The sequence below is a fragment of the Hyaena hyaena genome, unplaced genomic scaffold (assembly GCF_003009895.1).
Source record: "Hyaena hyaena isolate Hyena2069 unplaced genomic scaffold, ASM300989v1 scaffold_10, whole genome shotgun sequence".
Classification (NCBI taxonomy): domain Eukaryota; kingdom Metazoa; phylum Chordata; class Mammalia; order Carnivora; family Hyaenidae; genus Hyaena; species Hyaena hyaena.
In genome coordinates, this window is record NW_024080642.1 from 7,814,426 (window position 1) to 7,840,341 (window position 25,916).

General features: G+C 49.1%; 1 protein-coding gene across 3 annotated transcripts in view; it reads left to right on the plus strand.

Moving 5' to 3' along the window:
• The window catches only part of RAP1GAP2 (RAP1 GTPase activating protein 2), a 187,628-nt gene that overhangs the window by 110,131 nt on the left and 51,581 nt on the right, over positions 1 to 25,916 (plus strand). For all 3 annotated transcript variants that reach the window (XR_005531951.1, XM_039253300.1, XM_039253304.1), the window contains exons 4-7: positions 19,063 to 19,098; positions 24,148 to 24,192; positions 25,129 to 25,161; positions 25,538 to 25,750. Coding sequence is in view for 2 of the 3 variants with exons in the window: in XM_039253300.1 (XP_039109231.1) it covers positions 19,063 to 19,098; positions 24,148 to 24,192; positions 25,129 to 25,161; positions 25,538 to 25,750 (327 nt within the window). In the remaining variant the exon portion in view is untranslated. The remainder of the gene's footprint in view (positions 1 to 19,062; positions 19,099 to 24,147; positions 24,193 to 25,128; positions 25,162 to 25,537; positions 25,751 to 25,916) is intronic.

The following is a 25,916-nucleotide window of genomic DNA, read 5'->3' on the forward strand; positions in this document are numbered from 1 at the left end:
TTCCAGGCAGGGAAGGAAACCTTGCTGATCCAGGTGAACTTGCTACAGGCGGGATATTTTCTAATCAAATTATTACTGTTGGGGTCCTTTAGAATTTTTTTTTAAATGTTTATTTATGTTGAGTGAGAGAGAGAGAGAGAGAGTATGAGCAGGGGAGGGGCAGGGAGAGAGGGAGACACAGACTCTTAAGCAGGCTCTAGGCTCAGAGCTGTCACCATAGAGCCCGATGATGTGGGGCTTCAACCCACGAAGCAGGAGGTCATGACTGAGCTGAAGTCGGAAGCTTAACTGACTAAGTCACCTAGGCACCCCCTTGTTGGGGGTCCTTAATAGTGTATTTTCTGGTGTAGATGGAAGAGAGGTCTCATTTCAAAGGCACAGGAGGCTAATATGACAGAGGGGAGCTTTGCCCAGACCTTTATCTCCCGTCTCCACCTCCGCATGGGCGGCGGGCAGCTTCGTCCCCCCAGCATGGCTGTTTGTCTCCCTGGCCCTCATTCCTTCTGTCCTCAGGACTCATTGTGGGCCTGCCCTGCTGCCCGCTCTGGAGAGGCCACCGGGGTGCAGTCCTGGTGCCACCGGTGCTCAGGACCCTGCCAGGGGCCGTGGGCCTCCTTGCCCCGAGACTCCTTCCTGCTCTCTTGAGTTTAGCAAAGGCAGACACCTTCCCCCCACCCTTTGCCCTCCTTCCTCTCCGGTCTCTCCACCTTGTCCCCTCTTTCACCTGGTACACTTGGCTCTGCTTCTCACAGGCTCTGTGACCCTAAGCAGGTCAGTTAACCTCTCTGAGCTTCATTTCCCACCTCCTCCCCAACTGGATTATCCTAAGAGTCAAATGGGAGGTAGTGGGAACAAATCCTAGGCCTGGGTATTGACTCCTGCTCTACCACTGTGCATCCTCAGGTGCAGGACTTAATTTCCTTGTATCTCCATGGTCTTACCTGCGGAATGGGCAGAGTAACTCCTTTCTGGAAAGTCCTTCCTTTGTAGCATACTCCTCTGTGCATCCGTGCAGGCTTATCCCCATCACTGCTCCTCTTTTATTGGGTTGTAATTCTTTACTTAGGTGGTTGTCTTAGTCACTAGATGGAAGTCAGTTCTTTTATTCGATTATTCACTCAGCAGGTATTTACTGAGCACCTATGTGCCAGGTGCTGAGGTTACAGATGAAGTGGGGGGAGCAAACAAATTACAATACAGAGCGAGAAGGGATTCCCTAGGGCATGTGCAGGATACTGTGGGAGTACCACCTGGGGAAGGGATGGAAGCCAGGAAGGCTTCCTAGAAGAGGTGATTTGCAAGCTCAGGCGTAAAGGGCAAGTAGGAATCAACCAAATAAAAGGGAGCAGGTAAGAGAGTGACTGAGGCTGGTCTTCACTGGGTGCCCTGCCTTAAGCCAGTGCTTGCCTCAGAGGGGATCAGTCATTCCCTCTTCCCTTCCTCACTGCTGCTGCCTCCGAATGCATTGCTGTGCAGGGGCAGGGTATTGGACCCAAGGCTCACCGGACCCTGGGGCACTGTGGCAGGGGGGTTTGCAGAAGTATTCTGGGGAAGGTGTCCCGGGGAGCTGGCCTGCAAGAGTGGGTGTGGCAAGGCGGGGTGAGGGGTGACTCATTGGCTCTGAGCAGGAATGCAGATGAGCCAGAAGCAGGTGCAGGAGGGAACAGGGCAGGTGTTGAAGAGTCTGGAGCCTTCCTCTGGGTTCTTTTCCCTGGGGGGCAGTTGGAAGGGACACTAACAGCCTTCTCTGCAGCCAGGGCTCCCCTTAGCTCACGGCTCCTACAGCTGTGTGCATATCCTAGAGCTCTGCCCTTCTCTCCCCACCCCTTATGACTTCCGGTGTCATTTCAAGCCCCCAGGGATGGACCCATGCCAAGGCTTCTCTGACCTCCATTGAGCTTTTGCCCTCCTCCAGCCTCTGGGGACATTTCCTGAAGCTCAAGCAGGAGCAGGGTGGGGCTGGGCTGGGGAGAGGAGATGGGCCATGCGCCTGGTGGTGGGCTGGGTCAGAGGAGGAAGGCAGGGACGGGATCAGCTTCTGGGGTGGCGCGGAGCAGGTGCTGGGGTGCTTCTCACGCTATCAGCTGGAAGGCTGAAGGTCTTTGTCTTTTGTCCTCCACGGGACACACCACAATCCTATTCTAAAACACCTTGCAAAGTGGGGCAGATCTCTCCATTTTACACATACGGAAACTGAGGCTCAGAAGCTGCTCACACAGCTTGTAGCAGCAGAGCCATGAGTTAAAACCTTGTCTGCCGCACAGCAAGTCCGGGGCTGCCCCACACCACACTGCCTCTTTTGGAGGGATTAAAAAAATTCATTCCTCTCCTTCTGAGCCTGGGACATTGCTTTCTTGCCCAAAGAGGGAATGGGACCTATGGATGTGGATGGCTGTTAAAAGTGATAAGTTTATTAGTGTTAGAAAGAGACTCACGCACCCAGGTGAGCCCTGGGCTGAGCTCCGGGGCTTGGCTCCTCGCTCCTACACTTGTGCTCTTGTTAATGGCACGGGGCTCTGGCGCCTCTGGGCCCTGAGCTGTGCAGGCCAAGTGCATCTCTCCAAGCCATTTGCTTTATGTATTTTTAATTTTCCATATGGGATAACCATAGGTCACGAGGACTGCTCTCTTTTTAAAGTACATTAAAAATTTTGTTTTTTACCCAAAGAAATGCATGTAATGATTCCAAAAAAAACCGAACAAACCCCTCAGGCTGCTTGTGAAAGAAAGCAGTTGGCCTGCCTCTACCCTCCTCGTACAAGCCCCTTCTGGAAAGGAGACACTTACTCTTTCAGGTGGTTCTTCAAACCTTTGAGCAGGACGATGGTTCAGAATCTGTGGGATTCACGTGAAGGCCTTTAAAGTCACAGGTATCTGCTGTTGTTCTTTTCCTTGGTTCTTGTTCTCCTCGTGTATAGGGCTTCCCAGTTCACAGATGAGAACATTGAGGTCCCAAGCACACAGGGTCCTGCCTTCCATCCCCCATGGCAGACCAGCAGCGTTGAGAACTCATCCAAAGATAGAAGGGCGGGATGCTTCCTGCACCCTGACTTTCCTACGCTCCCAAGTGGGTCTCCCCTTCCAACCTGCTGGAGTGATGCACCCCTTGGGAGGCACCCCTTGCTCTGATGACACATGACCACCAGCCCTGGGTTCCCAGGAAACCGGCACTGGCAAAGGAGGGGTCAAAGGTCAGGGCTAGTCAATATGGAATAACAGCTCCGGGCGGACACCCAAATCCTGCAGTTCCTTGTTTGATCTTAAGGAAGTTGTCCAACGTCAGCAGCAGCCCAGCAGCTGGGGCTATAGCAGCAGCAGCTACAGCGGTGCTCAGGCAGACAGACGGGCCCCCTGACTTGCAGGGAAGGCACTGGTAGAAGATGATGGATTTCTTAAAGAATCTTTTGGTGAGTGTCCCCAGGCTTGGGGGGAGTGCCTGTCGGGGCTCTGCTGCCCCAGTGGGTGGGCGGGGGAGGAGCCAGAGTCCCTTCTCCTTTCGCCTGGCAGGGATCCCCTGGTGGCTCTTGGCCTACCATGGGGCATGGAAGCCACCTGTCACTCAGGGGGAGGAGGCACATAGCTCAGAGACGGGGGGGGGGGGGGGGGGGGGGGGGGGGGGGGGGGGGGGGGGGGGGGGGGGGGGGGACTATGTGTGCGGAGCGGATTGTGGGAGGCCGTGGGGCAGAGTTGGGGACAAGAGCCTTTCCTCCCTGCCCTGGAGATCTGAGATGGGGTCCTGGCACGGGACTGGGCAGAGCTCATCTCAGTGCAGGTCTGACAAGGCCTGTTGGCGCTGTGCCGGAGCCTGAGGGGCCCCTGGCCAGCTGCAGGCTGTGGTGCAGGTGGGGGAGGCCCAGGTGAGGGGAGGAGGAGGGGCGCTGGAGCTGGGCTTCCGCCTGGCTGCACGTACTTGGAGCTGGCCAGGCCTTCCCTGTAAGGCCAGCCCCCTCTCCCCTTTGTGCTGGGGTGCTCTGGATGGCCCTGGCAGGGGCTTAGCGTGCTGTCACAGAGCCTTAGGGCTGTGCAGCTAGTGTGCACTAGGTAGTGGTGTGTGTGTAATGTTCCCTGCTGGCCTGAGGAGTCAAGATCCTCTCCCTGAAGACTCTGTGGGTCCCTTGTTTCCCTGGGCCAGGCCCTTTATACCGTGCTAGGGAACATGGGGGACCTAGATTGACTGGGAGAGGCTGGGACTGCCGGGCTCTTCCTCACTCACAGACCTGTCTGCTGCAGGCTGGGGTGGGCTGTGTTACCTTCCTTTCTCTAGGGGAGCTGAGGGTGACAGTTTAGGGATGCATGTGGGCAGTGATAGGACCCTTGTTTGGGAGGGGCTAAGGAGCCCTCCATATCTGAGGCCATGCTGCTGCTAGTTCCAGGAGAGAGGGTGAGCCTAGTGACCCCGTTACTAAGCAGAAATGGCCTGAACCCCCTGGACCTTGGCAGTGGTGTGGAGTGGTATGTTGGAGTTTTTTTGTTTTCTTTTTTTTTTTTTAAAGTTTATTTATTTATTTTGAGAGAGAGGATCCCAAGGAGGCTCTGCTCTGTCAACACAGAGCCAGATGCTGGGCTCGATCTCATGAACCCTGAGATCATGACCTGAGCCAAAATCATGAGTTGACGCTTAACTGACTGACCCACCCAGGTGCCCCTGTTGGAGGGTTTTAAGCTGGGGACCCATGTCATCTGATTTATGTTTCAGAAAGACCATGTGACTGTCATATGGGGAGCTGATTAGGGAGGCTCTGGTATGGAGGCTGGGAGCCTCGTGAGGAGGCTGCTGTGTGGTCCTGCTGAGGGGCATTGAGATGTGGTAGACGCAGTGGGGGCGGGGGGGGGATGCGGACAAGTGCTCAGACTTGGGATATATTTTGACAGTGGACTTGCAGTCACATTTCGGGTGGGGAATGAGGCATAAAGAATCCAATGACGACCGTGGAGATCTGTCCTGAGCTTCAGGTTGGGTGGAGGAAGGCTTTCAAGGAAAAACATTAATGGGAGTTCTAATGGATGTTCCACTGGGCCTTGAGAAGTCTGAGATGCCCAGCAGACCTGTGTGAGGTGTGGAGTTGGCAGACCCAGATGGATCTGGACTTGACTCTGGGTTCTCCCTTTCCTGGGTGCTTACTGTGGGAAGATTGCTTAACTGCTCTGACCCTTCCACCCTCTCACCTACTCCCCGGGCACTTGTGAGGCTTTTGTTGTGGCATCTGTGAAGTGCTTGATTCAGTGCCTGGGACATCATGGGTGCCCAACAGAGGACACCTTGGGGCTTCCTAAAATTTTGCTTATATCATCCCATTTTCCAGCTCAGGAACATTCCTCTTGGCTTCCTATTGTACAAGGCAGAGCTCAGAACTTCTGTCTTGTGGGCTGATTTGGCCAAAACAGAGTTAATACCTGTTTTCCTCAAACTATTCTAAAAAGTAGAAGAAGAAGGAAGGCTTCCAAATACATTTTATGAGGCCAGCATTATCCTGAGATGCCAAAACCAGCTGAAGACACCACACGAAATCTATAGGCCAGCACCCCTGGTGAACATAGATACAGAAATCCTAGACAAAATATTAGCAGACTGCATGCAACAATACATTAAAAAGATCGTTTACCACAATCGAGTGGGATTTTTTCTGGAGATGCAAGGATAGTTCAATAATCGCAAATCTATCAAAGTGATAAACCACATCAACAAAAAGAAGGATAAAAATCCCTCAACATAAAAGACAAATATGAAAACCCACAGCTGACATCATACTCAATGGTGAAAAACTGAGAGCTTTAACTTTACGATCCGGAATAAGACAAGGATGTCCTATCCTGGCACTTTTGACGTAGTACTGGAAGTTCTAGCCATAGCAATGAGACCCCCCCCCCAAATATATATGTATATATATGTGTATCAAAAGTGGTAAAGAAGTTAAATTGTCACCATTTGCAGACAACATATTATACATAGAAAATGCTAAAGACTCCACCAAAAAATTACTAGAAGTAACAAATGATTTCAGTAAAGTCACAGGATACAAAATTAATACCCAGAAATTGGTAACGTTTCTATACACTAATAACAAAGTAGCAGAAAGAGAATTTAAGAAAACAGTTTCCATTTATAATTGAACCAAAAGAATGAAATACCTAGGAATAAACTTAACCGAGGAGTTGAAAGTCCTCCAAAAATGATAAAACATTAATGAAAGAAATTAAAGATGACACAAGCAAATGGAAAGATATTCCATGCTCATGGATTGGAAGAATTAATATTGTTAAGATGCCCTTATTACCCAAACCAGTATGCAGATTCAGTTCAATCTCTACCAAAATGCCAACATTTTTCACATGTCTAGAACAAATACTTCTAAAATTTGTATGGAACCACAAAAGACCCCAAATAGCCAAAGCAATCTTGAACAAGAAGAACATAACTAGAGGTAACACAAGTCCACATTTCAAGATATACTACAAAGCTGTAGTAATCAAAGCAGTATGGTACTGGCACAAAAATAGACACATAGATCAATGGAACAGAAAAGAGAGTCCAGAAATAAACCCACACTTGTATGGTCAATTAATCTATGATAAAGGAGGCAAGAATATACAATGGAGAAAAGACAGTTTCTTCAATAGTGTTGGGAAATAGTTACAGCTATATGTAAAAGAATGAAACTGGACCACTTTCTTACAGCATACACAAAAATAAAATCAAAATAAAGACCCAGACCTGAAACCATAAAAATCCTAGAAGAAAACACAGGCAGTAATTTCTCTGACATTGACCATAGCAACATTTTTTCTAGACATGTCTCCTATGGCAAGGGAAACAAAAGCAAAAATGAACTATTGGGACTACATCAAAATAAAAACCTTTTGGTGCGCCTGGGTGGCTCAGTCAGTTAAGCATCTGACTTCATCTCAGGTCATGATCTCACAGCTTGTGAGTTTGAGCTCCATGTCAGGCTCTGTGCTGTTAGCTCAGAGCCTGGAGCTGCTTTGGATTCTGTGTGTGTGTCTTCCTCTGCCCCTTGCCTGCTCATACTCTGTCTGTCTGTCTATCTCTCAAAAATAAGTGATAAAACATTACACAAAATTAAAAATAAAAAAATAAATTTTTACACAGCAAAGGAAACCATCAACAAAACAAAAAGACAATTTAGTGAATAAGAGAAGATATTTTCAAATGATATATCTGACAAGGGGTTAATATCCAACACCAAAAATAAAATAAAACCTATCCAATGGCTCAGTCAGTTGAGTGTTCAACTCTTGGTTTTAGCTCAGGTTATGATCCCAGGGTTCTGGGATTGAGCCCCACATCCAGCCTGTGCTGAGTGTGGAGCTTGCTTAGGATTCTCTCTCCCTCTGTTCCTCTCCTCTACTCATGCTCCCCCCTCCCCAACCTCTCAAATGAAAGACAGACAAACAAAACACACATACCCAACAGTCTGATTAAAAAACAGAGAGATGGGGCGCCTGGGTGGCTTAGTCGGTTAAGCGTCCGACTTTCGCTTAGGACATGATCTCGCTGTTCGTGGGTTCGAGCCCCGCATCAGGCTCTGTGCTGACTGCCAGTTCAGAGCCTGGAGCCTGTTTCAGAGTCTGTGACTCCCTCTCTCTCGCTGACCCTCCCCTGCTCACGCTGTCCCTCTGTCTCTCTCTCTCTCTCCTAGAAATAAATAAAATATTAAAAAAAAAAAAAAACAGACAGAGAACCTGAACAGATATTTCTATAAAGAACATATACAGATGGTCAGCAGACACATGAAAAGATGCTCAGCTTCACTCGTCATCAGGAAAATGCAAATTAAAACCACAATGAGATATCACTTTACACATGTCGGAATGGCTAGAAATAACAAGTGTTGGCAAGGACATAGGGAAAAATGAATCCTCATATACTGACAGTGTGAATGTAAATTGGTGCAGCCACTGTGGAAAACAGTGGAAGTTCCTCAAAAAAATTAAAAATAGAACCACCATATGATCCAGTCATCCTACTGGGTATTAACCCAAAGAATATGAAAACACTAATTTGAAAAGAGATATGCACCCCTATGTTTATTGCAGCATTATTTACAATAGCCAAGATGTGGAAGCAGAGTGTCTGTTAACAAATGGATAAGGAAGGTGTGGTATATATGTACACAGTGGAATATTATGTAGCCAGAAGGATGCAATTGTGCCATTTGAGACAACATGTATGGATCTAGAGGGCATTATGCTAAGTAAAATAAGTCAGATTGAGAAAGGCAAAATACATATGATTTTACTCATAAGCGGAATCTAAAAAAAACCAAATGAATAAACAAACAAAGGGCAGAATCAGACTTATGAATACGTAGAGCAAACTGATGGTTGCCATCAGTTTCAGGAGGAGGTTGGAGGATTGGGCAAAATGGTGAAGGGGAGTGGGAGATACAGGCTTCTGATTGTGGAATGAGTAACTCACGGGAATAAAAGACACAGCATAAGGAGTACAGTCAGTGACATTGTAATAGCGACGTATCAGGACAGATGGTAGCTACTCTTGTTGGTGAACGTAGCAACATGTATGAACTAGTCAAATCACTGTTGTACACCTGAAACTAATGTAACTCACCTGTACTCAAATTAAAAAAAAAGAATGTTTTGGCAGAATGTGTTCCCTTGAGTTTCCAGATCAGCTTTTCAATTTCTACAGAGAACCCAGCTGAGGTTCTTAATAGAGGTTGCATTCTAGATTGCTTTGGGTAGTATTGCTGTCTGAAGAATATTGTCTTCTAACCCATGAACAAGGGATGTCATACCATTTATTTATGTCTTCTTTAATTTCTTTCATGGGGTGCCTGGGTGGCTCAGTTGGTTAAGTGTCTAACTTTAGCTCAGGTCATGATCTCGTGGTTCGTGAGTTCGAGCCCTGTGATGGGCTCTGTGCTGCCAGCTCAGAGCCTGGAGCCTGCTTCGGATTCTGTGTCTCCCCTCCTCTCTGCCCCTCCCCTGCTCCCACTGAGTCTCCATCTCTCTCAAAAAATAAACAAACATTTTTAAAAAAGAAAAAAATTTTTTTCATCACTGGTTTGTAGTTTTCAGTGTACAAGTGTTTTACCTCCTTGGTTAAATTATTCTAGATTTTTAAAAATGCTATTGCAAATGGAATGGTTTTCTCAATTTTCTTTTCAGATTTCTCATTGCTCATATATAAAAACAACTGACTTTTGTTGGTTGAACTTGTAGTCTATGGTTTTACATGTCCTTTATTAGCTTTAGTTTGTGTGTGTGTGCGTGTGTGCATGTGCGCGCGCGCGCGCGTGCATGCACGCACGCACTTGGGCTTTGGGTTCTATATTGGTTCATGTCATCTGCTAATCGAGATTGTTTTATTTCTTCCTTCCCAGTTTGGATGCCTTTGCTTTTTTCTCTCACCTAATTGCTTTGGCTAGAATTTTTAGTACACTAAATAGTAGTGGTGAGAGTGGGTGTCCTTATTTGGTTCCTGGTCTTATGGATAAATTTTTGGTATGCTTTCAGTGTCATTGAGCATGACTTGGGTTTATAAAACAAGCAAAAAAAAAAAAAACTAAACAAAGTCCTTTAATTATATTGAGGAAGTTTCTTTCTACTTTAGTTCCCTGAGTAAACGTTTTTATTATTGGATTTGACCAAGTTCATCTCCTGTCTTAGTTGAGATGATCATGTGTCCTCCCCCCCGCCCTGCCCCATTCTATTAATATGATCTATTACATTGGTTTTCTTATGTTGAACCAGTCTTGCATGCCTGGGATAAATCCCACATGGCCATGGCATGTGGCATGCTGCTCAATATTGTGTGCTAGTATTTTGTTGAGGATTTTTGCATCTATATCTATCAGGGATATTGGGCTGTAGTTTCCTGCCATTGTAGTTTCTTTGTATGGTTTTGATAATGAGTTAGGAAGTGTTCTCTCCTCTTCTATATTCTGGAAGAGTTTATGAAGGATTGCTGGTAATTCTTCCTCTTCCTCTCCCTCCCCCTCCCTCCTCCTCCTCTTCCTCCTCCTCCTCCTCCTCCTCCTCCTCCTCCTCCTTCACCTCCTACCCAGGTGGTAATTCTTCTTGAAATGTTTGTTAGAGTTTACCATGATTCCATCTGATCTTGGACTTTTCTTTGTTGGGAGCTTTTTGATTATTGAATCGATCTCTTTACTTAGCCCCTCACTCTTATGTTACTTGCCTGGTACCTGTAGTCATTTGCATTTTCGAATCCTGCCTCAGAGATTTAAATAGATTTCTGCCTAACTTTTAAGATGTACAAAAGAACCCAGCTACCTTCCCCTTCTTCCTGACACTGTTCCATCTCTGCTCTGGCCAGGTTGGTCCCAGTCACACATCACCTGCATTAAGTACAATGAATTCTGCAGGTTAGTGGTTCTCAGTGCGGTCCCTAGACCAGGAGTATCAGTGTCACCTGGGAACTTGTTAGAAATGGAGATTCTCTGCCCAAGAATTAGAAACTTGGGGTGGGAGGTGGCCCCAAACTTGTTTTTCGACAAGCTCTCCCAGTGGTTCTGTTGCATCACGGTTGTCGTAGAAAATAAAGAGCCCTGGAGGCTCCTGGCCCAAGGTGACAGAGCTGAAGTAGTGTGTCCAGACGCCAGCAGCCGGGGAGCTGTGCTCAGCATGAGTTGGGAGGATTGGAGACCAAAGAAGGGAAAGAAGAGCAGGAAGGGAGGATGGGAGAGAAGGGGAGGGAGCCTTGCTTGGGGTCCCTGTGCCTGGATGCAACTTACTGGAGGCACCTGTTGGGGATAGGGTTGGCTGTCCAGTGTCAGGGGTGCAGTCTGCGGCCAAAGAGCAGACAGTACTTACTGGCATGAACGCTGGCCTCTGCGGCCCACATGCCTAGCCCGAAGACAGCCTCCACTGCCTGCTTCATTCTCGGCTTCCTTGGCAGAGAAATCAGTCAGTAAGTGTTTCTTGAGCATCTCCTATGTGCTGGGCAATTCTAGGCCCAAGGACATAGCAGTGAACAAAATCAAGACCCTAACTATGAGGATCTTCTATTCTAGGGAACTATCCTTGTCTTCTTGTGGGGAACATCCCCAGCATTTTCTGGAGGCTTCGGCAGCTAGGCTGGTGGCCAGCTGGCCCCCTCATCCTGTCAGTGCTGTGGATGGGGACCTCTAGGCCAGCAGCAGTGTTAGGGCAGTGCATTGCACTGTGGTTAGGCTCCCCATGGTCTGTGTGTGTGTGCGTGTGTGTGCGTGCGCACGCTCTGTGTTCCTAGCTCTCCCAACCTTCCAAAAATCTCTTCATAAAACCCACCAGAGGGGCGCCTGGGTGGCTTAGTCGGTTAAGCATCCGACTTTTGCTTAGGTCATGATCTCATGGTTCGTGGGTTCGAGCCCCGCGTCGGGCTCTGTGCTGACTGCCAGCTCGGAGCCTGGAGCCTGTTTCAGAGTCTGTGACTCCCTCTCTCTCTGACCCTCCCCTGCTCACGCTGTCTCTCTCTCTCTCTCTCCTAGAAATAAATAAAACATTAAAAAAGAAAAAAAACCCCACCAGAAATGCTTTTCATTTGCAATGTCTTCCTTGCCTCGGGGGGCAACAAGCTTGCTCTGTTTCCCTCCTCCCCCAGCACCGCCCAGCCCACATCTCCATCCCATTTTCCTGGGACCACCTTCTCCTCCATTCTTGTCTTGTTTCCATGTCTCTTGTTGCTGTTGCCTTTGCCCCTTCGTTGTGTCCTAGATTCAGAAAGGCAGGGGACAAGGAGAGAGCTGCCACCATTCACGAGTGTGTTGTGCTGGGTGCTGGGCCAGGCTCCGCAGACAGGCTCACGTTAGCCCACCACAGCCCCACTTGGAGGCGCGGGTGCTCGGACGACACCGTCCATGCCGTGAGCTGTGGGAGTGTGGTACCTCCGGGGCAGGGGGTATAGAAAGGCTGCTCACGTGTAAGCACGTCCTGTCTCCAGGAGGGGAGGAAAGGAGCTCCGAGCTAGGGCAGCGTGCCTAGCAGGGACCCGATGGGCAGCAGGTGGGGGGTGGCGAGTGTCCCTTCTCCAGTTAGGGTCAGGGAGGAGGAGCAAGAGGGGACTGTGCTGCTGGAGACGTCCCCAGCTGAGATACAGCAAGAAGGAAAGAACAGGTGGCCACTTGTCTGCAGGGAAAGGCCGTACCTAGAGGTAAGGCTGCCGTGGACCAGAGGGAGGTAGGACGCAGGGCGGCGAGACGGGAGGCGGTGGCCTCCTACTCTCGCACACACCGTGCTCCTTCCTGGCGGCTTCCGCATCGCCTGGGCAGGGGACTGGCACCCAGGTGAACAAAGAGGGGCATCCGTAGGCTTTCTCGAACCTGGCGCTGCGGTCCCGTTCACTGCTGCTCCTGCTGCCTTAGACTGCGTTCCACCCCCAGGACTGGCTTTGCCCTTCCAAAGGAAGACCAGATGTTTTCTGTGTTGGGAGGTGGAGAGGACAAGGGTCGAACCCAGACAAAAGCCTGGGCCCAATCTGTGACTTCCTTGGTTAAGCGCTGGCTCTCTGTGATGATCTCACGACTTACTTGACTGGCTGTTAAAGTGGAGCCCAAGGGAACATGCTGGCTGTGGCTTGGATTTGGGTGGCATCCGTCGTTGCTAATAATAAATGGGACAGCTGAGCGGACACTATTGATGAGGAGGCTGAATTACATTTCTCTCTGAAAATCCAACACTGGCTTCCTGACGGAGGGGGGATTCCCTTCCTGAGGAGGCCATGGGCGGACTTCATTCTGTCCCGAAGGACCTACGGGACAGTGCTAGTGAGTCAGTGAGCATTTATTGAGTGCGTTCTGTGTGCTCTGGGCTGTGTGATGCAATCTCGGGGGTGTGGACGGTGGTAGGTCTGAGTGGCCAGAGCTGCCGTTCCAGGCTGGCCTGAGTCACCCTGCTTCTGTGTGGAAAAAAGGCTTGCTCTTTGCCATGGCTGGACCGTCCCATTGGAAAGATCAGTGAGTCACCGAGACGTGGGGCAGGCATAGCCAAGGCCAAGGTGCCACTGTTCTCTGCTCCTGGGAACTGTCCACACAGGAGTCGCTGCCCCGTGCATTCCTCAGGGGCGAGGCAGGATCTCAGCCCTGTCAGCCCCCAACCTGCGCCGACCCCAGCATCCTCACTCGGGAAATGCAAGCCCTTTTTAAACAGTAATCTAAACACACTGCCTCTGGGAAGACTGCTAAAGCTGTGTTCTAAATCTGGAACTATCCTAAAGCTTCCAGACCATCTCTCAAAAGGACACAGTCCACTTCCAGAGCAAGCTTTCTTTTTAATTTTTTAAAATGTTTGTTTAGTTTTGAGAGACACAGAGAGACTGCGAGCCGGGGAGGGGCAGGGAGAGGCAGACACAGAATCCAAAGCAGGCTTCAGGCTCTGAGCTGTCAGCACAGAGCCCGATGTGGGGTTCGAACCCATGAACTGTGAGATCATGACCTGAACTGAGGTTGGACACTTAACCAACTGAGCAAGCCCAGAGCAAGCTTTCTAATAGTAAATAGCAACTACCAGCAGGAACTGCGTGCCCGCCGTGGACCAGGCCCTGGCTGGGTACTTCCTGTCCACATTCTCACTTCCTCCTCATGTGAGTCCTGAAAGTCAGGGTTGATTCTGTTTTCAGGTGAGGGAATTAAGAGAGATCGAGTAACATGCCTCATGCCGCACAGCTGGGCAGCGGCGGGTCTGCCACGTCCCAGACCTGGCTTTGACCACTGGATTCTGTTGTCTCCTCCATCCTCCTACTGTATGCAGACTTGTGTAGTTCTCTGTGGCCTTGCAGATTAAGCCTGGATTCCCAGCACTCCCAGATCTAGACCCCAGCACCTCTTTCCACTGATTCAGGATGTTGACCCAGAGGCCCATCAGCCATGTTGATCTACTCGCTGTTTGTTGAGCCCACATCATGTTTCTTCATCTGTCCACCTTTGCCCACACAGTAACCACTGCCTGTAACGGCCTCTTCCCCCTCTCTAGCAAAGCGATTTCTGTTTATCCTTTAAGGTCTAGTGGGATCCCACTTCTTGCCAGAAGCCTTCCTTGATGTGGTGGTGTTAAAATGTGTCCACACATTTTTTGGCACTTCCGTCCTCAAGAGGTGGAAGCTAACTCCCCTCCTGGTGTGTGGGCTGGTTGTGGACACTCAGCTTCCAAAGAATAGGACAAAGGGGAAAGGATGGTGTACAGTTTCACAGTCAAGGCTATAGCTTTGCTTCTCAGATCACTCACCCTGGGCGAGGGGCGGGGGTTAGCTGCAGTATTTTGAGACATTGGAGCAGCTTTTGGAGAGATCCGTGTGATGAGGAACGGGGCCGCCTGGCAGTTCCAATGGTGAGTGCACCCCATTGGAAGCAGATCCCTCAGCCCCAGTCAGGGCTTCAGGTGATGCAGCCACAGCTCATGTCCTGACTGCAGGCACCTGAGAAGCTCCCTGCTGGAACCGTACAATGAAGCGGCTTCTGAATTCCTGAACCAAAGAAATTTGGAGTGGCTAAGTTTTGTAGTCATTTGTCACGCAGCAGTAGAGAACTCATACCCTTGAGCTTCCAGCCAGAAGTGCTTCATGCGTCCTCTGAGCCCCTGTGGCACTGGTCATCTGTAACAGAACACTAGACAGCTTTGTCTCATAATTAAGATCAAATGCCCTGGAAATTGAGTCCTCACCTAGTCCTTCAGTGTCTAGGCCATGCCTTGCAGGTGCTTCATCGGTTGGGGTTAACTGATTAAACAGTACAAGGGCATCATCTAAGAACACACAAATAGGTACCTTTTCCCACAAAAGATTTTTTGATTGCCAGTTTACATGAATAACAGCGAGTAAACTGGATTGGAGGGTCATTCGGGAGAGCCTCCGTCTGTAAGCCACAGAGCCACGGTTAGAGCCGGAAACAAATGGGCTTTCTGTGGACACCAGAGGCAGTGTACTTGTGTCCCTGGGTACCCGGTAATGAAGACGAGGGAAGGGCCTGAGGCAGGGGCTGAGGGAAGCCCTCAGGGAAGAAAGGAATGCCAGAGCTTCTGCTGTGGTGTCAAAGCCTTAAAACCTATTGCTGGGTAACAAGTCACTCCAAAAATAATTTATAGTTGTTACAGAAAACTTAAAAAATACTGAAAAGAAAAAAGCAAAAAATCCTTAACCTGTAACTTATTTTGGCGTTTATCCTTCAAGTTATTATTTTTTTGTCTGGATGACTGGTGTGTATATGCACACACAGACCTATTTGTATCAATACCAACATACCTATGCGTATCTATGTATTTTATACCTGTATATTGATATCTATTTGTATATATCATAGAGGGGATACACACACAAACAGGTTTTTTATATCTAATCGAAAAAAAAATGAGATCACTTAAATTCCATTTGTATTACTTAGCAGTGCATCTTGAATCTTTTTTTTATTAAAATTTTTTTTATTTTAGAGAGGGTAAGTGGGGAGGAGGGGCAGATATATGATTTGTAAATATTTCTCCTATTTTGTGAATTTGTCTTTTCACTTGATAGTGTCTATTGAATTTAATTTTGGTGAAATTAAATTAAATCTAAATTATTGGTTGTTTTTGTTGTCATTGTTGCTTATGCTTTGGGTGTCATAGCTAAGGGTCCACTGTCTTATGCAGTGTCACGGAGACCCACTCCTATGTTTTCTTCTTCTAAGAGTTTTATTTTATTTAAATATTTAAAAAAAATTTTAATGTTTTATTTATTTCTGAGAGAGAGAGAGACAGAGAGAGAGAGCGTGAGCAGGTGAGGGTCAGAAAGAGAGGGAGGCACAGAATCTGAAACAGGCTCCAGGCTCTGAGCTGTTAGCACAGAGCTGGACGCAGGGCTTGAACTCATGAACCGCGAGATCATGACCTGAGCCGAAATCAGACATTCAACTGACTGAAGCACACGGGCATCCCTGCTTTTAGGAGTTTTATAATGTTAGCTCTTACATTTAAGATGTTGATTCATTTTCAGTTCATTTTTGTGGATGGTGGGATCTAAGGATCCAGCCTCATTCTTTTGCACATGGCTGTCCAGTTTTCCCAGCATGATTTGTTGAAAAGACCACATTGAATCGTCTTGGCGCCCTTGTTGGAGACTGATCGCCACACATCTATGGATTTGTTTCTGAATCATAGCTTTTATTTCACGGACCTGTAGGTCTAGCCTGTATCAGTACCACATTGTCTTAGTTGCTTTTGCTTCACAGTAAGTTTAAAATTGGGAAGTCTGAGTCTTCCAACGTTCTTCTTTTGGCTGTTCTGGGCCCCTTGACTTTCAGTGTCAATTTTAGGATCACTTTTCAATTTCTACAAAGGATTCAGCTAGGATTTAGATGGAGATTGCGTTGAATCTGTAGATCAGTTTGGAGGGTATAGATCTCTTAGGCATATCAACCCTTCTAGTAGTGATCATGGGATTTATCTCCATTTGTTTATAACTTCTTTCTTTTCTATCATCAATGTTTTGTGCTTTTCCAGAGTGTAAGTTTTTCTTTTCTTTTGTTAAATTTACATCTAAGTATTTTATTCTCTTTGATGCTATTATAATTGGAGTTCTTATTTTCATTGTCCATTGATAGTATATAGCAAAACAATTTATTTTTGTATGTTGATCTTGTGTTTTGCATCCTGAACTCATTTATTATATTATTTTTAATAGATTTTATTTAGTGAATTTCTTATTTCTCTATATAAGATCATGTGAATGGAGAGAGTTTCACTTCTTTCCAGTTTGGATACCTTTTATATAGCTTTTGTGTGTGTGTATGTGTGTGTGTTTTTTTCTTTTGCTCAACTGTTCTGGCTAAAACATCTAGTACGTTGATAAACAGAAATGATGACAGTGGATATTCTGGTCTTATTCCTTCTTTTACGGACAAAGTATCTAGTTTTCCATTATTAAGAATATTATTACCTGTGATTTTTTTTTAAATAAATGTGCTTTATCATGTTGAGGAATTTCCCTTCTGTCTAGTTTGGTGTGTGTGTGTGTGTGTGTGTGTGTGTGTGTGTGTGTGTGTTTTAATTTTAATGAAGAAAGGGTTTTGAATTTTGTCAAATGCTTTCTCTATGTCTTTTGAGTTGATAATATGGCTTTTGTTTTTATTCTATTCCTCTGGTTTTTATATTCATTGATTTTTGGATATTAAACCAACTTTATACTACTAGAATAAGTCCCACCCAGTCATGATGTATAATTCTTTTTATAAGGAGCCGGATTTGGTTTGCTAGTATTTTTTAGAGTTTTGGTGACTCTACTCATGAGCTGTATTGGTCTGTAGTTTTCTTGTGATGACTTTGATTTTGGTGTCAGGGTAACACTAGGCTCCTAGAATAAGTTGGGAAGTGTTCCCTCTCCTATTTTAAGGGTTTCTGAGGAATTAGTATTAATTCGTCTTTAACGGCAGGATTTGCAGCTGAAGCCGTCTGGACCTGGGCTTTTCTTTGTGTAGCTTTTTCATTACTAATTCCATTTCTTTACTTATGATAGATATTTTTAGATTTGCCATTTCTGTGAGTCAATTTGGGTAGTTTGTGTATTGCTCAGAACTGTCCATTTCATCAAAGTTATTTAATGTATTGACGCCTAGTATTCATGGTATTTGAACGTCGCTCATCATAACGAAACAGTGGCGTGGTGAACTTCCACCCTCGTCTTCCCACGGAAGCGCGTTCACAGCACAGATTCCTAGAAGACCAGTCGCTGGGTCAGAAGTCTGTGTGTGCAAATGTTGACGGTTTCTGTCCTTTCATCCTCTTCCTGCTCATCTTTCTAGCCGTATTGATTTGTATATGTTCTTTCTGTCCAGGAATCTTGGTCTCCCGGAGGCTGGAGCTAGTAAGGATGCACAGTCAGTGGGGAGGATGCGCTTGGGAGTTGCACGTTTCACGGCTCCTTCTGGTCAGGGGTGCTGATGTGGGTGCCTGAAGCTTGTCCTCCACTCTGTATATTGACACGTGGGGTTTCCGGAGCCTGGAGCCTGAACTGCTGGTGGGTCAGAGACCGTTGCCCCTGACAGGCAAGCTTTGGTCTGGAACAGGTCAGATGAAGCCAGGTGACTCCTCCAGGGTCCTTTCCGCGGTGGTTCTCTTGGAATTCTGAGGGCAGAGGGGCTCCAGGTGATTCCGGCCAAGGAAGGGAGGGATGCCCTACCTCTGTGTGAAGGAGTGACAAGACATCCTCATTGTTCATTATCACTGCCTTCTTTTCTTTCCAGTTCATCTGAGGACTGTATTCTGGGTGCTCATTAACTCACAGCTTGCCAGTGCCCCGACGTGGGCAGTGATGTTGTGACAAGACAGTGTAGCTATTTTTATGGACGGGAAGCTGCTGAGAGCTCTCTGCACGCGTTTTGTTAGGCCAGAGCTTTTAGCCCCTCACCGCCTGTTTCCACTTCCTGTTTCTTCTTTTTGCCTTTACCTGGAATTTGCAAGGGTGGCAGCAAAGCAGGTTAAAAATTTGGGTTTACATAGTTCGAGATTGTTAAAACAATCTACCCAGGTCCCTGGCGGCTGCAGTTTGGTGGTTTTCAGGCTTTGATCACAAGCTCCAGGGTCCCAAGGAGCTGCTTTGGGGGCAGGGGACGGGGGCAGGCACATGAGGAGCTCAAGCCCCCATGGCCATCCTGGCAGCCGGTTTTCTGTGTTGTTCTCAGCGAGATTTTGTATGAGGGCCCGGGAGGGCTGTGTTGCCACAAAAACTGGGACACTACTTGTGTTGGACTCCTTGGCTCCACTGTGGGGTTGAAAACATTCCAAACACCACTCCTTCTGGAGGCTGCATCCCCGGGCTGACAGGTGCTTTAGGGAACTTGGCTTTTCCCAGGGGCCCCACAGGGCTCCTCTCTCTTGACAGAGCCTGAGTGGCCGCTCTCCCCAGGGCCATTTGCCAGCCTGGGCGTGTTTCGTTTTCTTTTTTCTTTTGTTGTATGGGGTATTCTGGCCCTCCAGCCCTGCAGGGGCAAAATCAAATTACCTTCTCTCTTGATCCAAATGACTCTTGTCCCCCGGGAAGCCCTGGGCTAAGTTTGCAGACAGACGGTGAGGAGGCTTTCTCAGCAGACCTCCTGACTGTTGTATCTTCTTTGTGTCTTTCAGTCGGCGGAGTTCTTCGAGATGCTGGAGAAAATGCAGGTGAGCGTCCCCAAAGTGGGGAAGCCAAGCCGTGGGTGGCGGGTATGCTTGCTGCCCTGACCTTGGGGGATACGACACCAGGCAGAACTTGGGGGCCTTGGAGGGAAGGGAAGAGAGAACTCACAACCCCTGGGCTGAACTACCTAAGGCAGGAGGATTCTGGGAAACTACTGCCTGAAGAAAGAACCCCTCTGGCAGAGCAGATGCACATACAGATGTGGGGAGGGCTTGAAAGGGTCCATAGTTCCTGGAATGGGGTGGGAAAGAAGTCGTAAAAAGAAAGCCCCTTCCTACGGGTGCATCTTGAATCTGGGAGGCTGAGCCAAGAGTGAGAGACCCACCCGAGATCAAACCCTGACCGTTGAACTCTCGCTAGCACAAGTTCCTTCCTTTCTCTGAGCCTCCCGGCTCCTGTTTTCTGTCTGTTCACAGCCCTGTTTTCACCTCTCTCTGACACCAAATGTGTGGTTGTTTTTCCCCCCACCAAACAATTCTGTGACAACAGCTGGGTGTCCTGCAGTTCCGCTCCGTTCTGACACTGTCTACCAGAGAGAGTGTCAGATCCCACAGGGCGCGGGCTCTGTCCCGCAGGCCTGTCCCTCCCCGCTTCAGATGCCTGTCGTCGCCTATGCTTCTGACCAACAGGCTATAAATTTGAGGGTCCCATGATCGCCTGCTCTGGTTCTGTTAATTTGCTAGAGTGGCTTAGAGAACTCAGAACAGTTTGCTTACTAGATTATCAATTTATTATAAAGGCGTATAGCCCAGGAAGAGCCGGATGAGAGTTGCGGAGGGCACCGTATGTGGGAAGGTGGTAAGAGCCTCCATGTCCTCTGGGTGTACCATTCTCCCAGCACGGCCATGTACTCACCAACCCAGAAGCTCTCTGACCCATCATTTGGTTTCTTACAGAGGCTTCATTACTTAGGCATGATTGATTAAACCATTGGCTACTGGAGATTGATTCAAGTTCTAGCCCCTCTCCCCTCTTGCGAGGTTGGAGGAGTGGGACTGAAGGTTTGGACCCTTTAATCGTGGTTGGTTCTCCTGGCAACCAGCTCCATCCTTAGGGGTGTCCCAAAAGTCACCTCACTGACAAACTTATGAATAACCTTCTGGTTTTCCTTTTACCTTTATGGCTCTGGAGCTGCTTCAGGAACCAAGGACAAAAGACCAAATATTGTAACAAAAGATGCTCCCAAATGCTCCCATTGCTCTCATCACTTAGGAGATTCAACAGATTTTAGGAGTTCTGTGCCAGGAATGGGTGAAGACCAAAATATTTATTACTATAAATCATGGCACAGCCCTTAGAAATATTAAAGAAATACCCACACACTCACAGGTTGTTGGGATGAAATAAAATAATGTATGTAAATACTTGATAAGCATTGCATAAAAAAATCAGTGTTCAAAATGGATTTGGGGGGCCTTTATAATTACTCCTCACCAAGGGGCCAGGGCTCACAGGTAAGAACTGGTGCCCTGGGGACTGGGGGGAGGGGGGGACATCCAGAAGGCTTAGCTGATATGGGTGGGAAGAAGATGCTGACAACAGCACATATATTTATTTATTTTTTTTTTAATTTTTTTTTAAATGTTTTATTTATTTATTTCGAGGAGAGAGAGAGAGAGAGACAGCATGAGCAGGGGAGGGTCAGAGAGAGAGGGAGTGACAGACTCTGAAACAGGCTCCAGGCTCTGAGCTGGCAGTCAGCACAGAGCCCGACGCGGGGCTCGAACCCACGAACCGCGAGATCATGACCTGAGCGAAAGTCGGACGCTTAACCGACTAAGCCACCCGGGCGCCCCAATATATTTAAAAATTAAAGAATTTATTATGTGTATTGATTTTTGAGAGGGAGAGAGAGATAGAGCATGAGCAAGGAAGGGGCAGAGAGAGAGGGAGACACAGAAGCAGAAGCAGTCTCCAGGATCTGAGCTGTCAGCACAGAGCCCGATGTGGGGCTCAAAACCATGAACCATGAGATCATGACCTGAGTTAAAGTCAGACACTTAACCGACTGAGTCACTCAGGCGCCCCTAAAATTTTTTTAAAAAATGTTTATTTTTGAGAGAGAGAGAGAGAGCAAGCACGAGTGGGGGAGGGGCAGAGAGAGAGGGTGACAGAGGATCCGAAGTGGGCTCTGTGCTAACAGCAAAGAGTCTGATGCGGGGCTTATAACTTACAAACGAGCCATGAGATCATGACCTGAGCCAAAGTTGGATTATCCAACTGAGTCGCCCAGGCGCCCCAGTAGCCTATCTGTTTTAAGCACTTTTCTTGTCTCAGACAGTAACAAGTGTTGGCTAGTTTCTTCCTGATAAAGTCCACAGGAAGTAGCTATATTATTATCATTATCCCCTTTTCACAGGTGAGAAAACTGAGGCACAGAGATCTTACTTAAAGCACTCAAGGGTTGTGGCTAGTAAGTAGCTTCAGAGCCAGAAGGCTTAGCCATTATGTTATGATGCTTTCTACCCTAAGTAGATGCTACAGGCTGAAGGAAGGAAGACTTCGTGGTAATGGTGTGGAAGTTCTAGTGGAGAGGCAGTTAAGGTGTCACTGCGGCCCAGCGATGCGGGTGGAGCCGCTGGGGTGCTCACAGGAAAGCCACGTCTCCCTAACGATGGGGCAGGGGAGGGACCGTTTGAGGGCAAAATATTGTTAATGGTTGTGTCATTATCACCTGCAAGTTATTAAGATCCTCCTCTGTGCCCAGCAGTGTGTGCACTGCAAACAAATTTTGTACACATTACGGGAGCTTACAGTCGGGCTGTGGAAACGGGGATGGCACGCGCCTTGGCAGCGAGGGGTGGGAGGCCGTGTATAATCACGTGCCCTGCTGCCTGGAGTAAAGCTGCGATTTTCACCAGAGCCCGTGAAATCCCAGCACTCTGGGAAGCCCTCAGGGAAATCCCCTGCCGCTCACCCTGCCTTCTCTTCGTTTGTCCCCACAATCCAGCCATCCCTCCCTCACCCGCAGCTGGAGGCCCCCGCCTTCCCCGCAAAGGGCTCTCTGAGCACACAATTCAGCCCCACCTAACTTGCCTCCTGCTTGTCTGTCTTTTCTGCTTCCAGGCTTCTGGGCTTGACTTCTCAACTAGATTGGGACCCTCTTGAGGGCAGAGGTCTGGTTTTGATGCTCCCTCTGTATGTTTGTGGGAGCAGACACCCAAGGGTTTGTTTGCCCACCTATCTCCACTGGGACAGCCCGGGGCTGAAATCAAACTTCCTGGGGTTTAGGTCCCTACCATGTGCCCGCTGGGCCCTGGCCTCCAGGGGGCCCACAGTTCCCAGCTCCTCCGTATGTACAAAACTCGCGTGTAGGGAAATGGTGGCATGGTGGGGCCAGATCCTGTCCTTGGGCGTGGGTGCTACCTCTTCTCACACTGTGGGTGTGGAGATTGACTTCCGAGCTGTCAAATGCCCAGGGCACTCTACGAGTCGTGGAGAGCTGAAACTCTGATCTGGGACTCCAGATCCCCCACCCCCCCAACCTGAGAGTGGAGGAACTGGAAGAAGGGCACAATCCCTATGAAGCAACCGGGTCTGAGTACACAAGCTCTATTAGGTCCATTTTGTCCTGGGTTCGAATTTTAACCCTGGCGCTTTATAGCTAAGTGTCCTTGGTCAAGTCACTCTGTCTGATCCTTGATTTCTTCATGGTGGGGGAAAAGGGGGGTTAATGATAATACAATTGCAAGGGCAGATACATGGAAAGGAGAGGAGAGGGCCCAGAGCTGGGTGATGGCTCTGTCATCGGGGAGGGGAGGAGTGGGGAGGAGGTTTGCTTTCCTGCCCAGGGCTGTTCCCAGGTAGGGGTGACTAATGCAGGACAAACAAAACAAACTTCTGACATCACCCCCCCTCCCCATCTGCCCAGTTTGCCTCCATGGACAGGGTCTACAGGGCCACCCAGGTGGTTTTCTCCCTGTGGGGGGAGAGGAGCACCTGTCCAGTGGGAGGGGTCCTCCCACACCCTCCTGAGCAATGCTGCAGGGTGACTCAGCCCGGAGAAGTCCGGAGAAGCCGAAGTCTAAATCCAGCCAGTGAGCAGGGGCCCTGGGCTCCAAGGCCTATGGGATATGATTGTGCGCCTAGAGAGACAGCCTGGCTTCAAATCCAGCCCTGCCACTCACTAGCTGTGCAACAGCAGAAGCAGCCACCTCCCTGTGCCTCAGTTTCCCTTTGGTATAAAGATGCTGAGGGCTTCAAAGGCGACAACCGTGGGAGGACACTGAGGAAGATTAAAATCCCCCTGTGTTATGCTATGATTAGGGCAATCTTCTCTCCAGAGAGGACCTCTCTCCTAGTTATCCCATCATCTCATACCCTTATTTAATTTATTCAGTCTAACTTAATATGTGCTCCCCTCTTGAAAAAAACCCAGTGAAGTCAGATCTTGACCATAGGACCCCTGGACAAGGCACTGCTTCCCAGAAATGAATGTGCATCAGGCCACCTGCCTGACACCTGGGGGTCTCTTGCCCAAGGTGAGGGGGCAGCTGTGGTGGCGCCAGGTCCAGAGTGCTGGCCTTGCCACCGTTCAGACGTGGGTTCCCATCCTTGCCCCGTACCTACCGGTTCTAAGAGTCTGGCAGAGAGATTTCAGTGCCGGCACGTTAATGCTGCCTGGGGATGACGGTACTAACAGGCAAACCAGTCACTCTTTCCAGGGTGTAGCCAACATCATCAACATTTAACCTTTACCACACTGGTAGCTGCTATTCCCGTTCGGGTTTTACAGTTGGGAACACGGTGCCACAGAAGTTTTGTGACTTGCCCAAGGCCCTGAGTGCCAGTATTGGGATTTGAACCCTGCTGATCTGGTTCGAGTCTATGCTTTTAGTTGCCTGCCCTACCGCCTTACTTGGAGCTGCTGTGGCGACTGAGTGTGACAAGGTGTGTGATGTGTAAGGACCAGGTACACACCAGCTGTTGCTTTATTGCCAGCCTCAGCAAGGCAGGTGCTTGCCAGTCTCCACTTGGCCCTTTTTTTTGTGATCGTTGCTTTTTCATGAATCCTCTTTTCCTTGTTTCCATAGGGGATCAAGCTTGAAGAGCAGAAGCCCGGACCCCAGAAGAACAAGGTGGGCTGTGTGGACGAGGTGACAGCCCTGTGGGCCTGAGAGGGGGACAGCCAGCGTGCTGGGGTCTCCTGTCTTCCACCTGACTTCCACCAAGAGCTACTTAAGTGGCTGCGCCCGGGTTGACTGGTGCATGGTGGGCAGTAAAGGGGCTTCAGCTCCATGCCTGTAGGGAAGCTTTAGAGGGGGTGTGGTGGAGGCTTTCAGTGAGACCTACGGCTTGTGACTCAGCCTAGTTCTTCTGTACCTGCTCTTGCAAAAGAACCACACGTGGCATTTAGGGGTATCAGGCTCTGGGCTCCAGTGGTCTACAGCTCTCTGCTGCAGTTTCCTTTCCCAAGGCCCAGGGCTGTAGCCCGTCACTTGGAGGTCAGCTCCCTTGCATGGTGGAATCAGGGGCCCATCTTCCTTCATTCATTAGGGGGGAAAGGCATGAAGTTCAGAGCCTTTGTGCAGTCTACCTTCAGCTAGCCAGGTTTGCGTTCGAGTTCTGTCAGTTTGGGGAAGCACTCAATGGAAGCTACATCCCAGAGCCACCTCTCTGCCGTTCCCTTTGATGCCCTCAAAGCTCTTTTTTTTTTTTAATTTTTAATTTATTTTTATTTTTATTTATTTCTAGGAGAGAGAGAAACAGCGTGAGCAGGGGAGGGTCAGAGAGAGAGGGAGACACAGACTCGGAAACAGGCTCCAGGCTCTGAGCTGGCAGTCAGCGCAGAGCCTGACGCGGGGCCCGAACCCACGAACTGCGAGATCATGACCTAAGCGAAAGTCGGACGCTTAACCGACTAAGCCACCCAGGCGCCCCAGATGCCCTCAAAGCTCTTGTGCAGCTTGCCAGGCAGCCCCCACCCCCGACCTGGGAGAGGGGAATGGAAACAGCCGTCATACTTCACGGGTGCCCCCGGGGCTAACGGTCTCCTTGTCTGGTTTGTCTTGCAGGATGACTATATCCCGTATCCCAGCATTGATGAGGTAGGAGCCCCCTGGCCATACAGCAGCCTGTTCTGGGTCTCAGCTCCCGGGTGGGGCTGGGGGAGCTGATCCCGCCCCCCCGCCGCTCTGCCCTATTTGGGAGAGAACCTCAGGCCTGGGACTTCTCCTTTGTGGCCTCCATTTTGCCATGTTTAGCCTGGGGTGCTGATCGAAGCCTTGCAACTCCAGTCCTCCAGGCGAAGCAGCAGATGTTGGGCTCAAATTTGGGGTTTGTGTTACTGTATTTGGCCTCAAATACGGGGGTCTCCACCTTGGAACAGTTCAGAGGTGGGGAGATACCGCCACAGGCGCCCCACCCCTTCCCTCCCGCTGTAGAGCCAGGGTGGGCCGCAGTGCAAGACCTCTCTGCTTCCAGGTTGTGGAGAAGGGAGGCCCGTACCCCCTGATTGTCCTGCCCCAGTTTGGGGGCTACTGGATCGAAGACCCGGAGAACGTGGGGACGCCGACCTCCCTTGGCAGCAGCATCTGTGAGGAGGAGGAAGAGGACAGTCTCAGCCCCAGCACATTTGGCTATAAGCTCGAGTGCAAGGGCGAAGCCAGGGCCTACCGCAGGCACTTCCTAGGGAAGGTGAGGCTGAGGGCCCCTGGGCGAAAATAGCTGCCAGCGCAGGTGGCCGGCCTCGTCCAGCGCCCCTTTCCCCCCGTCTCTTCTCCTTCCTGGTCCTGTCACTGTCCTGCTGTCCTGGCCCGGGAGGTCCGACTGGCTCTGCTGCTGGGCGGGGGCCCGGGGGGTG